Source organism: Neopelma chrysocephalum, unplaced genomic scaffold (assembly GCF_003984885.1).
Source record: "Neopelma chrysocephalum unplaced genomic scaffold, ASM398488v2 Primary Assembly neopelma1_26, whole genome shotgun sequence".
NCBI classification, from domain to species: Eukaryota; Metazoa; Chordata; class Aves; order Passeriformes; family Pipridae; genus Neopelma; species Neopelma chrysocephalum.
The window spans coordinates 22,868,155-22,883,462 of record NW_020897695.1 but is presented as its reverse complement, the minus strand read 5'-3'; the positions used below and the strand labels follow the sequence as shown (position 1 = coordinate 22,883,462).

The 15,308-nt window shown below is 42.7% G+C and overlaps 1 protein-coding gene across 1 annotated transcript in view; it reads right to left on the bottom strand.

Annotated features, from left to right (window-relative positions):
* ITGA9 (integrin subunit alpha 9) overlaps nucleotides 1-10,337 on the bottom strand; it is a 219,326-nt gene extending 208,989 nt beyond the window's left edge. Inside the window, exons 1-3 of the mRNA XM_027675915.1 lie at nucleotides 10,081-10,337; nucleotides 1,806-1,933; nucleotides 436-542 (exon numbers count right to left, since the gene is read on the bottom strand). Coding sequence (XP_027531716.1) covers nucleotides 436-542; nucleotides 1,806-1,933; nucleotides 10,081-10,247 — 402 coding nt within the window. The 5' untranslated portion in view covers nucleotides 10,248-10,337. The remainder of the gene's footprint in view (nucleotides 1-435; nucleotides 543-1,805; nucleotides 1,934-10,080) is intronic.
* Between the last annotated feature and the right edge of the window lie 4,971 nt (nucleotides 10,338-15,308).

Below are 15,308 nucleotides of genomic sequence, written 5' to 3'. Positions count from 1 at the left end.
AATAAATAAAAAATACAGCCACGAAGACTCATTTTACATTTTTCCTTGTAAGTTCTGACATGTAATACATATGTTCAAGGAAAATAAACATATTCCCTACATAAACACAGGCAAACTACAAAAAGAACAAACTAGTAGGTACCTCCCAGACAAAGTTCCATTTATTCGGCTCAAAGATATAATCTCTCAGGTTTAGGAAGAAGCCCTTGGGTGACATGAGTCAAATGTGATGGCTTGGAATCTTCCCTCTATAAAGTGCATTTTCGGGCTGGGGGTTCACTTTCCCTTCTGCTTGAAGGAAGAGACTACAGAATCTGCTGCCTCTTACTCTGGACTCAGTCAGTCACTGCCAAACACATTAATCCTGACATGCTTACCATTACAGTCAGACAGCAGCAACAGTTTTAACGAGATCAAAGAAAAGCATGGACTCACCAGCACACTTCCACCAGCCTTCGGCTGTCTAGCCAGGCTCACACCCATCCATTCATCATCTCTGTCTTCTTTACAGGTCTTTCCACAGAGTGTGCCCCGAGAATTGCCTACAGAAAGACAGGAAAGGCAGCAAAGCAAGGAGGCATGAGTTTTAAATACCCACCAAAGAATCCTGACAAGTAAAGAGATTGCTCTTTAAACATCCCATGGTGCTTTTCTTTCCTCCTGATTATTAGTTCTTGAATGCATTAATCAGGACAATGCTCGCACTCTTAATAGGCACCACACATATACGTAGTTGGCAGACCCTGTCCCCAACAGCCAGCAGCTACTACAGCATGTCCACAGCTCTAATTGAATAAACCACCAAATGATCAAGTCAATGGGAGAGAGACATCAGATTGCCTCCAGAATGCAATCAAAGCAAAAATTACTCTTGCAAATGAGATAGGGAGCACTTAAAAAAAAAAAAAAAGAGGACGAAATCTTTAGTTCTGTCAGGCAGCATTCACAAATCCATGACAGTTTACATTACAGTAGCAGGACAAATCACTTAGCCAAAACGCTGTTTTAACACATGTAAGCTTCATGAACAGAAATTCTACTTGACTCGGTATAAGTACGAAAAGATGAACAATACTAACATCACTTTTTTTATAAGCAGAGAAAGCAACATGTCACCAAGAAAATCAAACTATTAAAAGGCTTCAATCTTCACCATCATTATCCAGCATAAGATTTTAAATTAGAATTTTACTTTAGGACTCCGTCTTCCTCTGACTCAGACAGTACATCAGAGAAACTGAAGTCAATCCTGACCAAGTGCGATAGCATACAAGCACATCTCTTACTGAGAGCATTTCATCACAAAAAGCAAACTCCAGGAATGATTTGCTGCATTATGGGGGAACCCACAGATCATCAGATTACTAATAACCCCACACATCATGAGGCCATTCCTGCACCGCCTGGGGTCATCCCATGCACCCTTACTTCAGCACTGCCTGGAGCAGGCAGCAGCACTCCAAACCACTCATATAGGCACCAATACACTGCAAAGTTATACTGAAGCAGGTGAAGAAAAGACAGCAGCCTAGGGTAAGCAGGGAAAAATCCACCTTTACCTGGTTACTCATTGGAAAGAGCGAGCAAGGCCACTGGGAGGACACCAGCACCAGGTGGGATGTTATTTTGTAATGCTGAAGAGAATAAGAAACTTTTGCTACCATTGCTCAAAATCCATCAGAAAGGCTTATGACTTCTTGTCAGTGTTTTGGGGCCAGTTTGAAGCTGGCAGAAGCATTGCTAGCCATATGGGTTGGATTTTTTTTGGTTCCTTCCATCTGTCCCAAAGCACCATAACTACCCACCTCGTCCCATATCCAGTTCTGTGCATCTTCTGTCAGGATTGGTATGGACTCGACATTTAAACACTGCTCCTGGGGACTGAACAGAGGTGCTGTATTTAGATTCTGCCTTGGGAGCACCAACCAAGACCCTGGAAACCAAAAGCAAAGTAACAAGTGATTAATTTCAGGAGAAAATTAAAAAAAAACGAACACCACCAAGGCTCACATTGCCAGAGCTTCCTCAGCAAAAGCACTTCTCTCAGCAGCCTTGTAAAATGATGATACTGACTCACAAATTGAAAACACCACACACAATAAAGGCATTTTTCCACAGTGAAGGCATAAATACTTTATCAAGTTAAATTTCCATTAAGATTGTAACACATTTAAAGTTACACAACCTCACCACACACCCCCCCAAAGCATTTAGGAAATCATTAGGATGGACAGCTGCATCCATTTTTCCTCAGTTTTAGCTACATCCCTGTCAACCCAGAGCTGATACACACACCCACAAGAGGACAAAATCTGAACCTGCATGTTTGCGAGCCAGCCCAAGATTTGTAAGTTTGTTTAGGAAGTGGAGGCACCCCATTCTCAGAGCAATTTTTGACAGCTTTAAAAAAACAACAGCAAAAAACCCAAACAGCAATATAAGCAAATCTCTTCCACAATGCATTGCTATCAGCCAACTTTATCCTTGAGGCTGTGAAGACTTTACTTGGACTATTGATCCCACGTGAGATCTACTGTTTCTGAGAAGTACCAATGCCCAGCTCTGACCACAGGGTTACCCTTGAAAGATGATGAGGACCTTTTAATTACTTGTGTTAGGATACAGTTAAATTGTTTAGCAAGCTGGCATCTACCTGCTCATGCCCTAAGGGATGCCTTTTCATAAGGATTACAGGGGGAGCACAAGTACTAAGGGAGTCCTTTCATTGCCTCCTCATTAAAGGAACAATCTTTCTCAACTAGTTATGAGCCCAGATCTAGGCACATGAGGATCAGGATGGAGGTTAAGCAGGAGGAACGCAGATCAAGGGAGGGCAGTGGGGAGCACCAGGTAATTAAGTAACAGCTCTGCAATGCTCTTGCTCTGTCAGGCATGACGGAGCTTCTGCATGTAAAAAAATTCTCACTGAAGTTAAGCCCAGAGCAGAACCAAGGGCAACCATCTCTGAAAGGCTGAGGCTCCAGCACTCCTGTGTGCAGACCCAGCCTGGTACTTGGGAGGCAGCAGCTGACCAAGGAGACACTGGTCTTGGTTTAGCCACTAAAGGGATAAAGAGCTACTGATGCAAAGTCAGTCTGTATACACAACTTTCCCATGGCACAGATGGACAGCCCAGCACCAGTCCCAAAGTGGATGCTTTCCCTGTTTTAAACAACTTTTCCTTCATCCTCTGAAGTTCCATCCACAACCACCACCCATCATCACCATCCCAGTAAACACAGGATGACCCAAGACACAACGTGTGCATGTGTCTAGGGTCAACCTGAGTCATCTGGAAGAGCTTCTCCTGCATCAGAGCCTCATCTATACCAAACAGCAGTACGCCTCCACTCCTGACACACTCCCCTGGACATGGGATACAACAAAATTATCCTGTGGCCCTTGATATGTTTACAAAAAGAAGCGAAACCCCTGCATTAAGTGACCATTTTCTCTGAAGTTTCTTGGGTTAGGCTGTATCATTTGGAGAATTCTGATGGGGTTGCAGTCTTGCACTCTACAATGCACCTCATGTTTTCACAAGTGAGAAGAATTAATGTCCAAAATACTTAAATTGCTAAAACCTACAAAGCCTGCACACATTGGGCAGCAAGTGAAAAGGAGTTTGAAATAACAGCTCCAAATGGAAATCCCACTAGGCAGGTTGCAGGCATAAAATCAAATGCCAGTCATTTCACTTACACAGGCAGTGAATGCTTATCATTCACTTATTGATGTTCACAAGGTCTAACAAAAATAAATATTACTAGCTTAAATAGTTACAGGTTCAAATTGCAAGTGGCAAGAAACTGTCTCTATGACCTGTTATAACAATCAGATAATGTAGGCCACACTGATCTCCAGTTTACAAAAAGCTTTGCTCTAACCTAAGAAAAGTAAATACAATTCAGCAACTAGTGCACAAGAAACTTTGGGTTGTAGCATAAAAGATAGAGATGATGGAGTCTAAATTACAAAGACTTTTCAGCTTTCTTTAAAAAGCCAAATGGGAAAATTTAATAATTAATTATTTGAGTAGGCTACTGGCTCAGATAATATTGCTGTCTTGAGCAAATACACCTTTCAAAAAGAAAATGTCTGCTGACATTTCTTCATGTGGACTGAGCAGAAGGAAGCAGACAGTGACACATGCCAAAATCAAATCTCTTTCAGATTGTCCTGAATGTCCATTCATTCAAATTTGATATTTCACCTACATCCCACACTATGTCATCTTAAGATCCTGTCTCATTCTTTCACTCTTGCACCTAAAACCCAGCAGTTAAAACCTCTGCAGATCTCCCGTTCCATCTGGCATGATCCATGCTCATCCATGTCCTGAGATGGTTACCTTCAGGAAAATGGGAGGGTTTTTGTTGGTTCAAATGCTTTTTGGTTGGTATTTGTCACATACCAATTACTTCAATTTTATTCAAAGGTTTGAGACTGGAATATTTCCTTTGCCAGCATAAAGACTTGCTTAGTCTTTCACTAGTTTGTAACGATTTAATTGTTGTAAGAAAGTCACCTATTTAACTGTTGTGAGACTTTCAGCAGGCCTGGATAGAAGACTCATTTCCATCTAAATATTTTGGGATTCCTCGAGCAGAACAAACACCTGTTTTGTATCTCCTCTGTACACTTGTGAAATCTTTTGTGATTTCTATGAAACAACGCTACAATCAGAGAAAGTGTTTTTCGTCTAGTACCATATCAACTCAGAAATACATTTCAAAACAAAATCTTAGAGTCCAATACAGTCTTCTCACATTTCAGTGCTGTGGAGTCCTGCCTGGCACAAACACAGAAGATATAAATACAGCTAGCAGAAGTACAACCTTCCAACATAGCTCTTGTTTAAGCAGCTCTGGTTTAAAATAGCCTGATTTTTGTAGTATAGATTTCCAGTGCTGCTATATGACTACTTGTGCTGTCAGCAAGCAAGTACCAGCAGTTCTCCAGCCTTTTGCCAAAAGGCTCACTAAGTGGATAATACTCTCTGCATAGATTATAGATGACTGCAGGTTCTCACCACAACCATACTATTCTGTGAGAAGCCACTAGAATATTTGTATCTGCCTGAAGATACCCTGAAGGGGAAATCCCCTCAAGAGAGATTTCTTCCTATGGAAGACAACTGAGGGCAGAAGGAGTGGAGTTCAGGGCCTTTTTAGAGTCACTTTTGCTTGAGGTGCAAAAAAATCTGTAAGCAACAGCCTCATCCCACTGGCTCTGTGAAAAAAATATTGGGGTCTAAACCAAAATAAGGAGCAGTAGGCAGAAAGGCCACTTAACCCTCTCTTCTTGCATTCATACTCACATAATCAAGTCAAAATGCTTTCATCTGTATTGAGACAACAACACAGCTGCATGGCCAGAAACCATTCCACTGCAGGAGTCACAGCTGCCAATATTAATGGATGACAAGAAGCTTTCTTGGCCAAAGGAAAAATCACACCTTCGTAAAATTACTTCCTGTAGAACACTAACAATCACTTCACTGGTGATTGACCCTAGGGACATACAGATTTGGAAAATAAGTGCTGCATTTAACAGAAGGAACAGGGAGAAAAAGTGCAGAGCCGACCAATGGCTGGAGAGATGCCATGCACACTAAGCATCAGCCTGCAGCATGTCAGCAGCGATTAAGCAATCACAACTCAAGGACTGTAGGTACCTCACCTCATTCCAATGTTAAGTGGCAGGGAAAAGAGGTCTTTAAATATCCTTGCATACCAGAGCTGATTTCAAAAGCAGTACCAGAGGAGGGTGCACTGCCATCATATCCCAGCTGAGCTTCTTCCCTTTAGAAAGATCTCTGTTACTTGAAATAAAAACCCCAGGTACTTGGGGTACGCTGAGGATGAAACCTCAGTGTTTCATCCATTACATGCAGAGCAAGAAGCAGTAGGGCTAGATGACCAATGACAGTAAGTCCAGGTTCCCTGAAATGCCATGGTAGCACCTACAGCATCACTGCTTAGATTATGCAACACAACACCCAGCCACCACAGGCGGTCTGTCCCAGCCTTTGTTCTGGTTGCACACAAGTACATGACACGCTAAAAAAACATATCCATCAGCCTGAGATGCAGAACAGCCTTCATTATTTCAGCAGCAGTGCAATCCAGTGAAGAGCAGGACTGAGGGATTGATGCAACAGCACAGAAAACAGACTCATTCCATACTGTAAAACTCACAGCAGGACACCATGCAAATAAACTGACTCCGTTACTTTTTCAAGCCAGATCATTTTGCCAGGAAAGACAAAGTGGTCACCCTGGACTTGCTAGGGATTTGAGGGTGTCAGCAAGAAGTGGGCATAAAGAAGGGAAAGGAGAGAAAATAAAGTAACGTTTTAAAAAAGAACAATCTAAGATTTCACATTATTAACACTTTGTACTGGGGAAAAAATTGACATTCGTTTCTTTTTAAACTGTCTGGGGTCATTTTTTGAGTCTTTAGTCCAAGTTTCAAAATTACATCCAGAGAACAGAAGCACTTCAGCTTGTCTCTGCTCCAAATGCAAGTAGCCACCTGGTTCCTCACTTGGCTGAAAACAGCAATGATGGGTAACTGAGTAAACCTGTCAAGATTTACAGCCATAAAAGCCATTTAAGGAAGGAAAAGCAGACATCATCAGAAATACATCAGCAACATCAGCACATCTGTGATAATAAACTTTTTTTGAGATAAAAATGTGTGCAAAAACACCTTCTAAATGGAACTGTCTTTGCAATCAACTATTTCATAAAAGGTCAAAGGCACTGACTTGCTCTACTATTGTTGTGGTGGCTGAACACTCATATTCCACTATAATTTCTGTGTACCAGCTTGACTATTCACATTTATCTGATGTAACATTTCAAACGAAATATCCCCCCCCTTCAAGAATATTTGGCTCATATAAATCTTGAAGAATCACCAAACTCTGAATCAGTTTACTGAAAACCTGCAAGCCTGCAGTAGACAATATAAACATGTGCCTTTGTGGTCTTGGAAAACAAACAGTTGAAACAGGCCTGGCTATTACAGATACCATTTTAATATGAATCTGTGACTATATATATGTGCACACACATGTATATACACACAGATATGTACACACATACCAGCACACGGACAGGCTACTGCAAACAACACAGCTCTCATGATCAGAAGCATGTTAGGTGAGTATCATGCCCTCAAGCAACAAAGAGCAAGAAGCCCCTGAACACTTTCAAATGCTTGAGAGTCTATTAATATATTAAATGATATCAGATGGGCAGGGGCCCTATCAGCCTCAGATATGACTGCTCGCATTTTTGCAGGCTCATACAGTGCACAGCTCACTGGGCAAGTCATGAATGCGCAAAATATCAGCCTAAAGTTAATTTAGCTTAACTACTTTCTATTGCAGTGTACAGGTCAAATGGACATGAGAAAACTTTAATCATAGTTCTTCCTTGGGTATATAAATGTTTCAAGAAGAAAAAACTGACACACAAAACCAAACAGTAAACCTATTACTTTTAAGAGGAGCTTTATGCTATAACGGGATGAATAGAAAACATTTTTACTACATATTCCCTGTAGTTGACTTCAGCCTTTCCCCAGAATATCACAGTTAAAAGAGAAGGGAAAAAAATTGTCCAGTGACTCTACAAGCTAGTTAAGGAAATACATCTACAGCTTTGCAACAGAAACCTGACAAAGCTGAAAAACGTTGAGAGTTCCACTAAGCATTTCCCTCTGCACTCATCTAATACATTGGGATTGTATATTGTACATTAGTAACCTGCAACTGGTAATTGGTTTAAACATGAAATCAGAGACTTTATGCTCTGAAAGGATGCATAAGATTCTGTACAGTATAAACATGGTTTTGAAATACTACTATATAATACTGGAGACTTTTATGCCCAGTTGAAGTGGGCATAGCTAAAGGTACTTACTAGGGTTCAGCCCTTTAATGTTTTGAATGTCAAGGAAGATCGGCTAGATCTTTTAAGCTTTTCAGAAGAAATATGTTAAACACTTTAAATGTTTATTATGTTGTAGTGTGAAAAAAATGTGCTTGCAATCAGAATATGCTCATTCAGTACAGGGAGTGGCATCTTCAGAAAACTGGAAGAAGGCTGCATATACTTTCAAGCCAGATTCATTGTTGACCTTTAGGATGCATGCAAACATTAAGAGCACAACTACATATAGCAAATTAGAATCAAGGAGAGTGTAAAAATATGTATCTCTCAAACTTGTTATCCCAGGGTCTGTTGGGAACAAGATTTTGAAGTACCCGTGAAGGCAAACTCTCTTGTTCCATAATGAAAAGAGGAGCTTTCCCATCAGTGGTGACAATACCACCCTCAAGATTTCTGACAGTGCTGATGCTGACCATATTAAACTGCTGTTAACCCTTCTGAGTGTTAGGGCTAGCAATTTCTTTATTTAAAAATATTTAATGATCTTAGATGTTTGTTGTTTTGGTTTGTCTTTTTTTTTTTCTGGGTGTCATAGCCAAGGCTCCATGAATCACCTCCACTTTCAAAAAAATGAAGTTTGCATAACTGGAGATTTTAATTTCAAACACTAGATTTCTAACAGATCCCTGCCTTCAGACAGATGCCCAACACTTACAGTCCAGCATGTTTCCAAACCAAGTGGGATTTCTGGGAGACTCTCCTTCCTAGTCTACCTCCCCTTCCAAAAAATCACAGCAGTAGGTGCTATCTGAAGATAATTCATATTATCAATCAGAACAATAGACACTTACATAAGAAGCAACAAATTCTATCATTTACATCCCACCATACTGCACTAGATCAGCATTTCATTCACATCACTGTGAATCCCCAGCAATTTGTGTTGAACACAAGCTGCTTTCAGCCTTTACATCCTTCACTGGTTCCTGACCAAAGTTAAGCATTGCTTTAAACTGAGAGCTTTTCTTCTCCCAGGGTGCTTTTCCTCTACAAAGTCTTCTAGTCCTAAAAATTAATGCTCTGTAAAAGCCACTATGGAGAAAGGCAGAGCATAGAATTACTTGTGGACTAAAGGGTGTGAAAGAAACCCATTTTTAAAGAACTGAATGCCAGAATGAATACATTTATTTATACCACAGTGCACCAAAGTTCCAATATCAATAGCTGAGTCATTGGGCCATATCTAAGTATAAAAGATAAAGACATGCTTTGTGGACATGTATTGGCAGCAATGGCTCCTACTCACATTAGAAGTGCACCAGATGACATCAACTAAGTCCAATCAAGAGAAATCAGGTTTAATTCTAACAAAGAGGCTCTAATCCAGACAAGAGACGGACTATACTGCAAGGCTCTTTTCAATCAAAAGGAAAACAAGAAGCTTCCCAGTTTCATAATTTTTTGAGATGTAGATAAACTTTCTTTTCATCGGTCTTTTTTTTTTTTTAAGTTACATAGACACTTCCTCTACTGTGCCTCACGCCAAGAGCGGGCACACAAAGGGGACAAATGCCTCTCATTTTGGAAGCGTCTCTCCAGCCTCCGGGAGGATTTTGTCCCTCGCCAGGCTGAGTGCAGGGATATCGACTCCGTCAACGCTGAGCGCGCTGCTCCCGCTGGAGGTGATCGGTATTAGAAACCTTTCCCGTTACATTTTGTACCCCGTGCACTTTCTGTCAGGGCGATGAGCTGCTAAATATTCCCGCGAGGAAGCGGGGCCGCGCACAGCGCCGGACAGGGGCAGGCTGGCGCTTGAGGACAGTGAGGTCACGATGTCGAGCGCCTCTTGCCAGCTGAAGAAGGACATCCCGGTGTTAAAACACCTCCAAACGCGAGGGGACTCTGCTCATTCTCAGAGGAATCCCTCCCGCTCAAGGGGCGCGGAGCCACGGCGCTGCCTCCACCGCACCCGCACGACGGGGCGGACTGAGCGCGGGGAGGGCCCCTGCAGCCGGGGCGGAGGCGCCCCTTGGCTGCCCGCCCTTGCGAGGGGGACTCGGGTCCCGCCGCCCCGCTGCAGGAGATGCGACTGCCAGAAGGGACGGATGTCCCGGCAGCGCTCGGCCGGCCGCCTCCCCGCCGCCGGCCCCGGGCACGCAGGGGCTGCACTACTCACCACCGCGTGCTGTCGTGGTAGTGCTGCAGCACCGAGTACCCGAAGAAGGAGCCGTTGGGACCCCGGAAAACCACGGGGCGACCCACGTCCACGTTGTAGCAGCGCACCAGGGCCACCCACAGCAGCGGCCACAGGACTCGCACTCCGCGCCGCCGCGCCGCCGGCATCCTGCGAGCCCCGAAGCAGCCGCCCGTACAGGCGCCTCTAACCGATGAGCCCCAGCCCGCCAAGCCCGCGCTGCCCCCGACGCCGACTCCAAGCTGGCGCAGCGCTTTCCTGCCCGCCCCGCGTCTCCGCCCGGCCCGGCCCGGCCCGGCCCCGCCGCTCCCCGCCAGGACTGCGCGCCCTGCCCGCTCCGCGCCCCCTGGCGGCCCCTGCGGGACCCGCCGCGCCGCTCCCGGACCTGCCGCCCCTCGGCTCCGAAACGCACCATCCTCGGCTCTGCCACTCGGCTCCTCCCACGCAGCGCCCCACCGGCACCGCTCAGCGTCCCTCACTTCCACGAAACTCTCTTTCAGCTGAGGCTTTCTCTTTTTCCACCTGTCCCGTTCTCGCGCACCCCTGGCCCGCTCCCCTGGTCGGCCTCTGGAATCAGAAGAGGGAAGTAACAGAGCTGAGGGCAGAAAGAGATGTTGGAGGAATCAGTCCTGCCTCTCGTCATTAGTTGGAGGCTATCAGCCCTGCTTGAATTTGGCACGTGGAGAGGGATGCTTCATGGCAAGTGTCAGAAGAAAGATCTGACTGACATCATGCTGCACGGGAGATTTTTCTGGGGAAAAGGGAAACCATGAGGAGAGGCAGTGTCTTTTTTCAGGGCAATAGTAATGAAAATACTTTGGGGAAAAAAATCAGACCTGTGTTTTCTGGCATAAGTACTTCAGGTCTGAAAAAGAAGCAGCAACCTTCATGGCTAAGTAAAAGCTGAAAATAATTGCTCTAATACTTTAATATGACTGAGAGCAAAAATAATCAGTCAAATATATAATAAAAGATGAGCCAAAGCAAAGGAAAGAAGATAGTCTATTCCAAAGAATAAGAGAAGGGTGATCATCACCCAGAAGGACAAGGGGAGGGGAGTTATGTGCTAGAAAACCCTGGGTCCACAAAGCCCCTCCTTTTAACAAAGTAAAAATCAATACATTTTAGTGCTCATGATTCATAAGAGATCGTGGTTAGATCCTTGTTAAGGATCAAGCCCAGAATCTCAGAGAAGAAATACTCTTTCAGTGGTGACTTTAATTTGTTGTTGTTAGTGTTGACTCTAACTGTTTAATTCCATGTACACCCCTCATCCATGAGGAGGTGCATCAGGAGAAGCAGAGTAAATCGTGGGAACAGAGGGGCCAGGAACTCTGATACAAAAGGAGCTGCTTCTTCTGGCAGGCCACTGGAGATCGGCAAGCAGGTCCAGTACTTATTGCATATGCACGTGATGGTTCATGGGGAATTTATTCATGATGACAAGAGCATCTCCAGGGAAGACTGCTGGATGTTGGGGCTGTTGGAAAACTGGCATGGGAAAACACTCTTGCAGGTCGAATTTTCTTTCAGTGAAGGAAGCTCTTGGTGAAAGTGTAATCATTTTCTGCAAAGGGTTTGCACCACGACTTGTGTTCAGGGAGGAGGGAATTTTGTGGTAAACTGTTTCATTGTGTCTACATGGCTCTTTCAAAAGTGTAGCCTGGTTTTGTTAGGGAGCATCCTCATCAGGAAAAACATTGATCGCAATCATTGCCCTTGAACATCACCCTCAGAGCAAGTACTCTGGTGCCACATGCATATGTTGCTATTTAGAAACTGGCATCTTTGATGCCAGAAAGTGGACATTAGCATTAGGAATATTCCAGGGACAGGTTAAGTAGAGAAGCAGTAAGTACAGAATTTGGTGGTGAAAAAAAAAGACCAGTGAAGGAAGGGATTTCCAGTCATCAAGGTGTTTTATATTGGCTGCGTAAAGCCTAGTGGTATAATTATTTAGTGTTCTTGTTCAAGGCGGCTTATAAAAAGGTTGGGGTAGCGCGAGTCTCCTCTTCTTCATCTAAGTATGACCAAGATTATGGAGAAGAGAAAATTTTCCAGTTTTAAAGTTAAGTGGCACAGTGGTCAATACCAAATAAAAAGGAAAAGTCACTTTATCAGTAACTTCAGCCTTCAGTGTGTGATTAAACTGCAAGAACTGATTTGCTCATTAAAGCACCAAGTGAAAACAACGGGGCATTTACATTGTATTAGCAGGGAGATTTATAACATTTAATAAAAAGATTTTCATGGGGGTTTTATAACTGTGCAATCAACATGGATAAAAGTAATTTGATTTAGGCAGAAAGTCAATATGCCATGATTAAGGAAATTCCACAAATGACATTCAATCCCATTAGCACTACAAAGTCAAATCTCTGCCTTTTGAAGCAAGGAAGTGATGGGGCTTTTCAATTAATTACCTGGGCACTGAGCGATGCTCAGGCAGCTCTCCAACAAAGTTAATGTGGGAAGACATGCTGGAGAGAGCAATAGGTTCATCCATCTCCAGAGGAAGGAGGGAAGCAAAGCAGCTAGAGGTGGTGAATGGAACACTTGTCTCTCATGCTGTAGAGTGCTCTTGGGATGACTTATTTCAACGAGAAGTGATATATATGAAACTGTGTCAGTCCACAAAAATTTCAGCTCTCCATTCTTGGCAAAGAAGATTATCGAGGGAAAGGCCAGGAACACAGTACTTCCATCCTTTTCTTTCTTTTACTGCACACCCAAATACCGAAGTCATCTCATGTTAAATCTAACAGGAATTTTGTCAGTCCAAACAGAAACAGAAACTGCCTGTCTCAATGGCGTAAGTTTAGCTGATAAAATTCTGGCATGCCATTTATGAAAGCAATGGGAAGCATCCAATGCAGCAAAAAGGGTAATAATAATGCACAGTTAAATGAATATGGCAAAACTAAGGGCTGAGGACACGGGATAATACATTAAATTGTATGCCAACCCTTCGTGAAAGAACTATTCAGAACAGGAATCACTATAATCTGTACTTCCATATCCCTGTTCTCACTGCATGAACCTTGAAGTTTGTATTATCTAGGAAGCCTCCATACCTGCACCATAGGGCTAATCTGTACTTTACACCCACCTATATTAATTAAACACTGTATTTTGGCAGGGTTTAGCCTCCAGATTAGTTTTTAAATTAGAAAAATTATCTGTATATTGAGAATTGTCAGTGAAATAGCACCCTTAACAATACTTTTAAATTAATAGTAGAGCTCAGGGAAAAAAAAGTCCAACACAATAATGTTCTGACTGTGGAAAGAAAAAGAAAACAAATGCACCATGTCTGCATTTCTTAAAGATTCAGCTGTGTACAGACGGGGTTCATCAAGACTCAGCGTTAACAGATAAGCTGCCCTCTTGGAGGCTTCTCCTGTCAAAATGCCACTTCAGAGATGATTCACATATGTATCTGTGTAAATATAATATATATATAAAATATAAATTTGTTCCTATACTGCACATTGTGAACTCAATATTGTTTTCCTTATTTTTACCAATACCTTACTTAATCTGAAGACCCTGCTTATCATTTGCCTTTCCTTGCATTTGTATCAAAGTAGTGCTGTGATTGAGGTTTAACCATCTGTTTTAATCCAGTTTATATCCACAAGTAACTGCATTTTTACTTCCCACAGGCACCCACAACTTACAAGTACAGTTGCTGCAAGCTTATTTGATCATTTTTTTTGAGCCCCATTTGTTTGGGTGCAGATTTCTCTACCTATCCCCCAGCTCCCTCCCGCTTGCTCTTAGCCACAGCTGGGGAGAGGGATGTGTTCCTGTGTGGGGCCAGGGCAACTCTCCTTCTCCTGCCCTGGCATCCATCAGCAGGAACATGCTAACAAAGCAAAGGCATCTCATGATCTCAGTAATAGAAAGGCTGCTGCCTCTCCCCATTGTTATTCATACGTTTATGTCAGTACATGCTCAGTAGTAAGAATGTTTTAACTGAACTTGGGTTAAAGATTTCTCATTGCATTGGTGAGACTTGCTGATTCTTTGTGTGCATTCTCTGTATTTCTCTGACAAGTGCTCAATACAAGATCAGTAATTCTGTTTGTAAATCAGGTCCTAATGATAATACTGCAGTTTCTTTTCAGTCAGTTCCCACAGAACTCTGTGATGTAACTCACCTTCAGACTCAGCTGTAAGAAGTTCAGGAGACCAAACTTCTTTAGTCTTTCAGTGGATGAGATGTTTTCCGGACATTTTTTGTAGCTCTTCTTGCCTACCAGGTAAAGAGCATCCTCTTCAATTCCTCTTCCACTGTGGCTTCATTCTAAAGATAGATTATGGTTGCTTGCCCCATTGAAGGAGAAATAAAAGCACTGCCACTTTTCATTGCAGTGCAAGGAGAATGGGAAAAACTTCTCCTCTTTCCTCATTTCTTTTCAAGCCCTCATCACTGCTGAAACTGTCAGAGAGAGGGGTGTTCCTTTATAACGAACGCACAAAAGGAGTAACTCTAATATACCAAAGTATTTATATATATGTACATACATAAAATACGATAAATATAACATCTTTTGGATAAAGAGGAAAATCTCCATATTCACTTGCCTACCAGAGAATGGGCTAGGAAATGGCCGAATGGACAGGAACAGAGCTCTGTCCCTGGCAATTACTAAGCCACACTGAAAGAAGCTGACTACATTTCAACTTGTACCATTTCAGCCTGTCAGACATCAAATCACTTGCAGCACTTAGAGGCAAAATCTAGGCTGCTATTTGTCATGGTACAAACTATACCTTTTTACCTTATTCCCATTAAATTAAGGAGATGTTGCCCTCAATTTCTGCACCAAATGCAAGATGAATTAATTTTGCTATGTAATATGTTCAGGTTGAGTTCCCACTGAAAAACTGAATGAGGTGACTACACTGATCTCCTCACATAATACACACATTTAATTCCTATTGGTCTGTTCTTGCATTTTTCTGTAGCTACTTCTCCAGCTGGAGTAAATAGGAAAGAAGGAAAATTATTCTCTTGCTGGTACTGTTATTTGCTATTGTTAGCTCTTCAACCTGCCTCTTACCTTTTTCATACAACTATACTAGCATTTTCCAAGCAGATTGAGAATCTTAGAAGTTTTATCTGGGTGGAAGACAGAATCACAGAATCAATTAGGTTTGAAAAGACCTCTGAGATCACTGAGTCCAACCTATGAGTGATCACC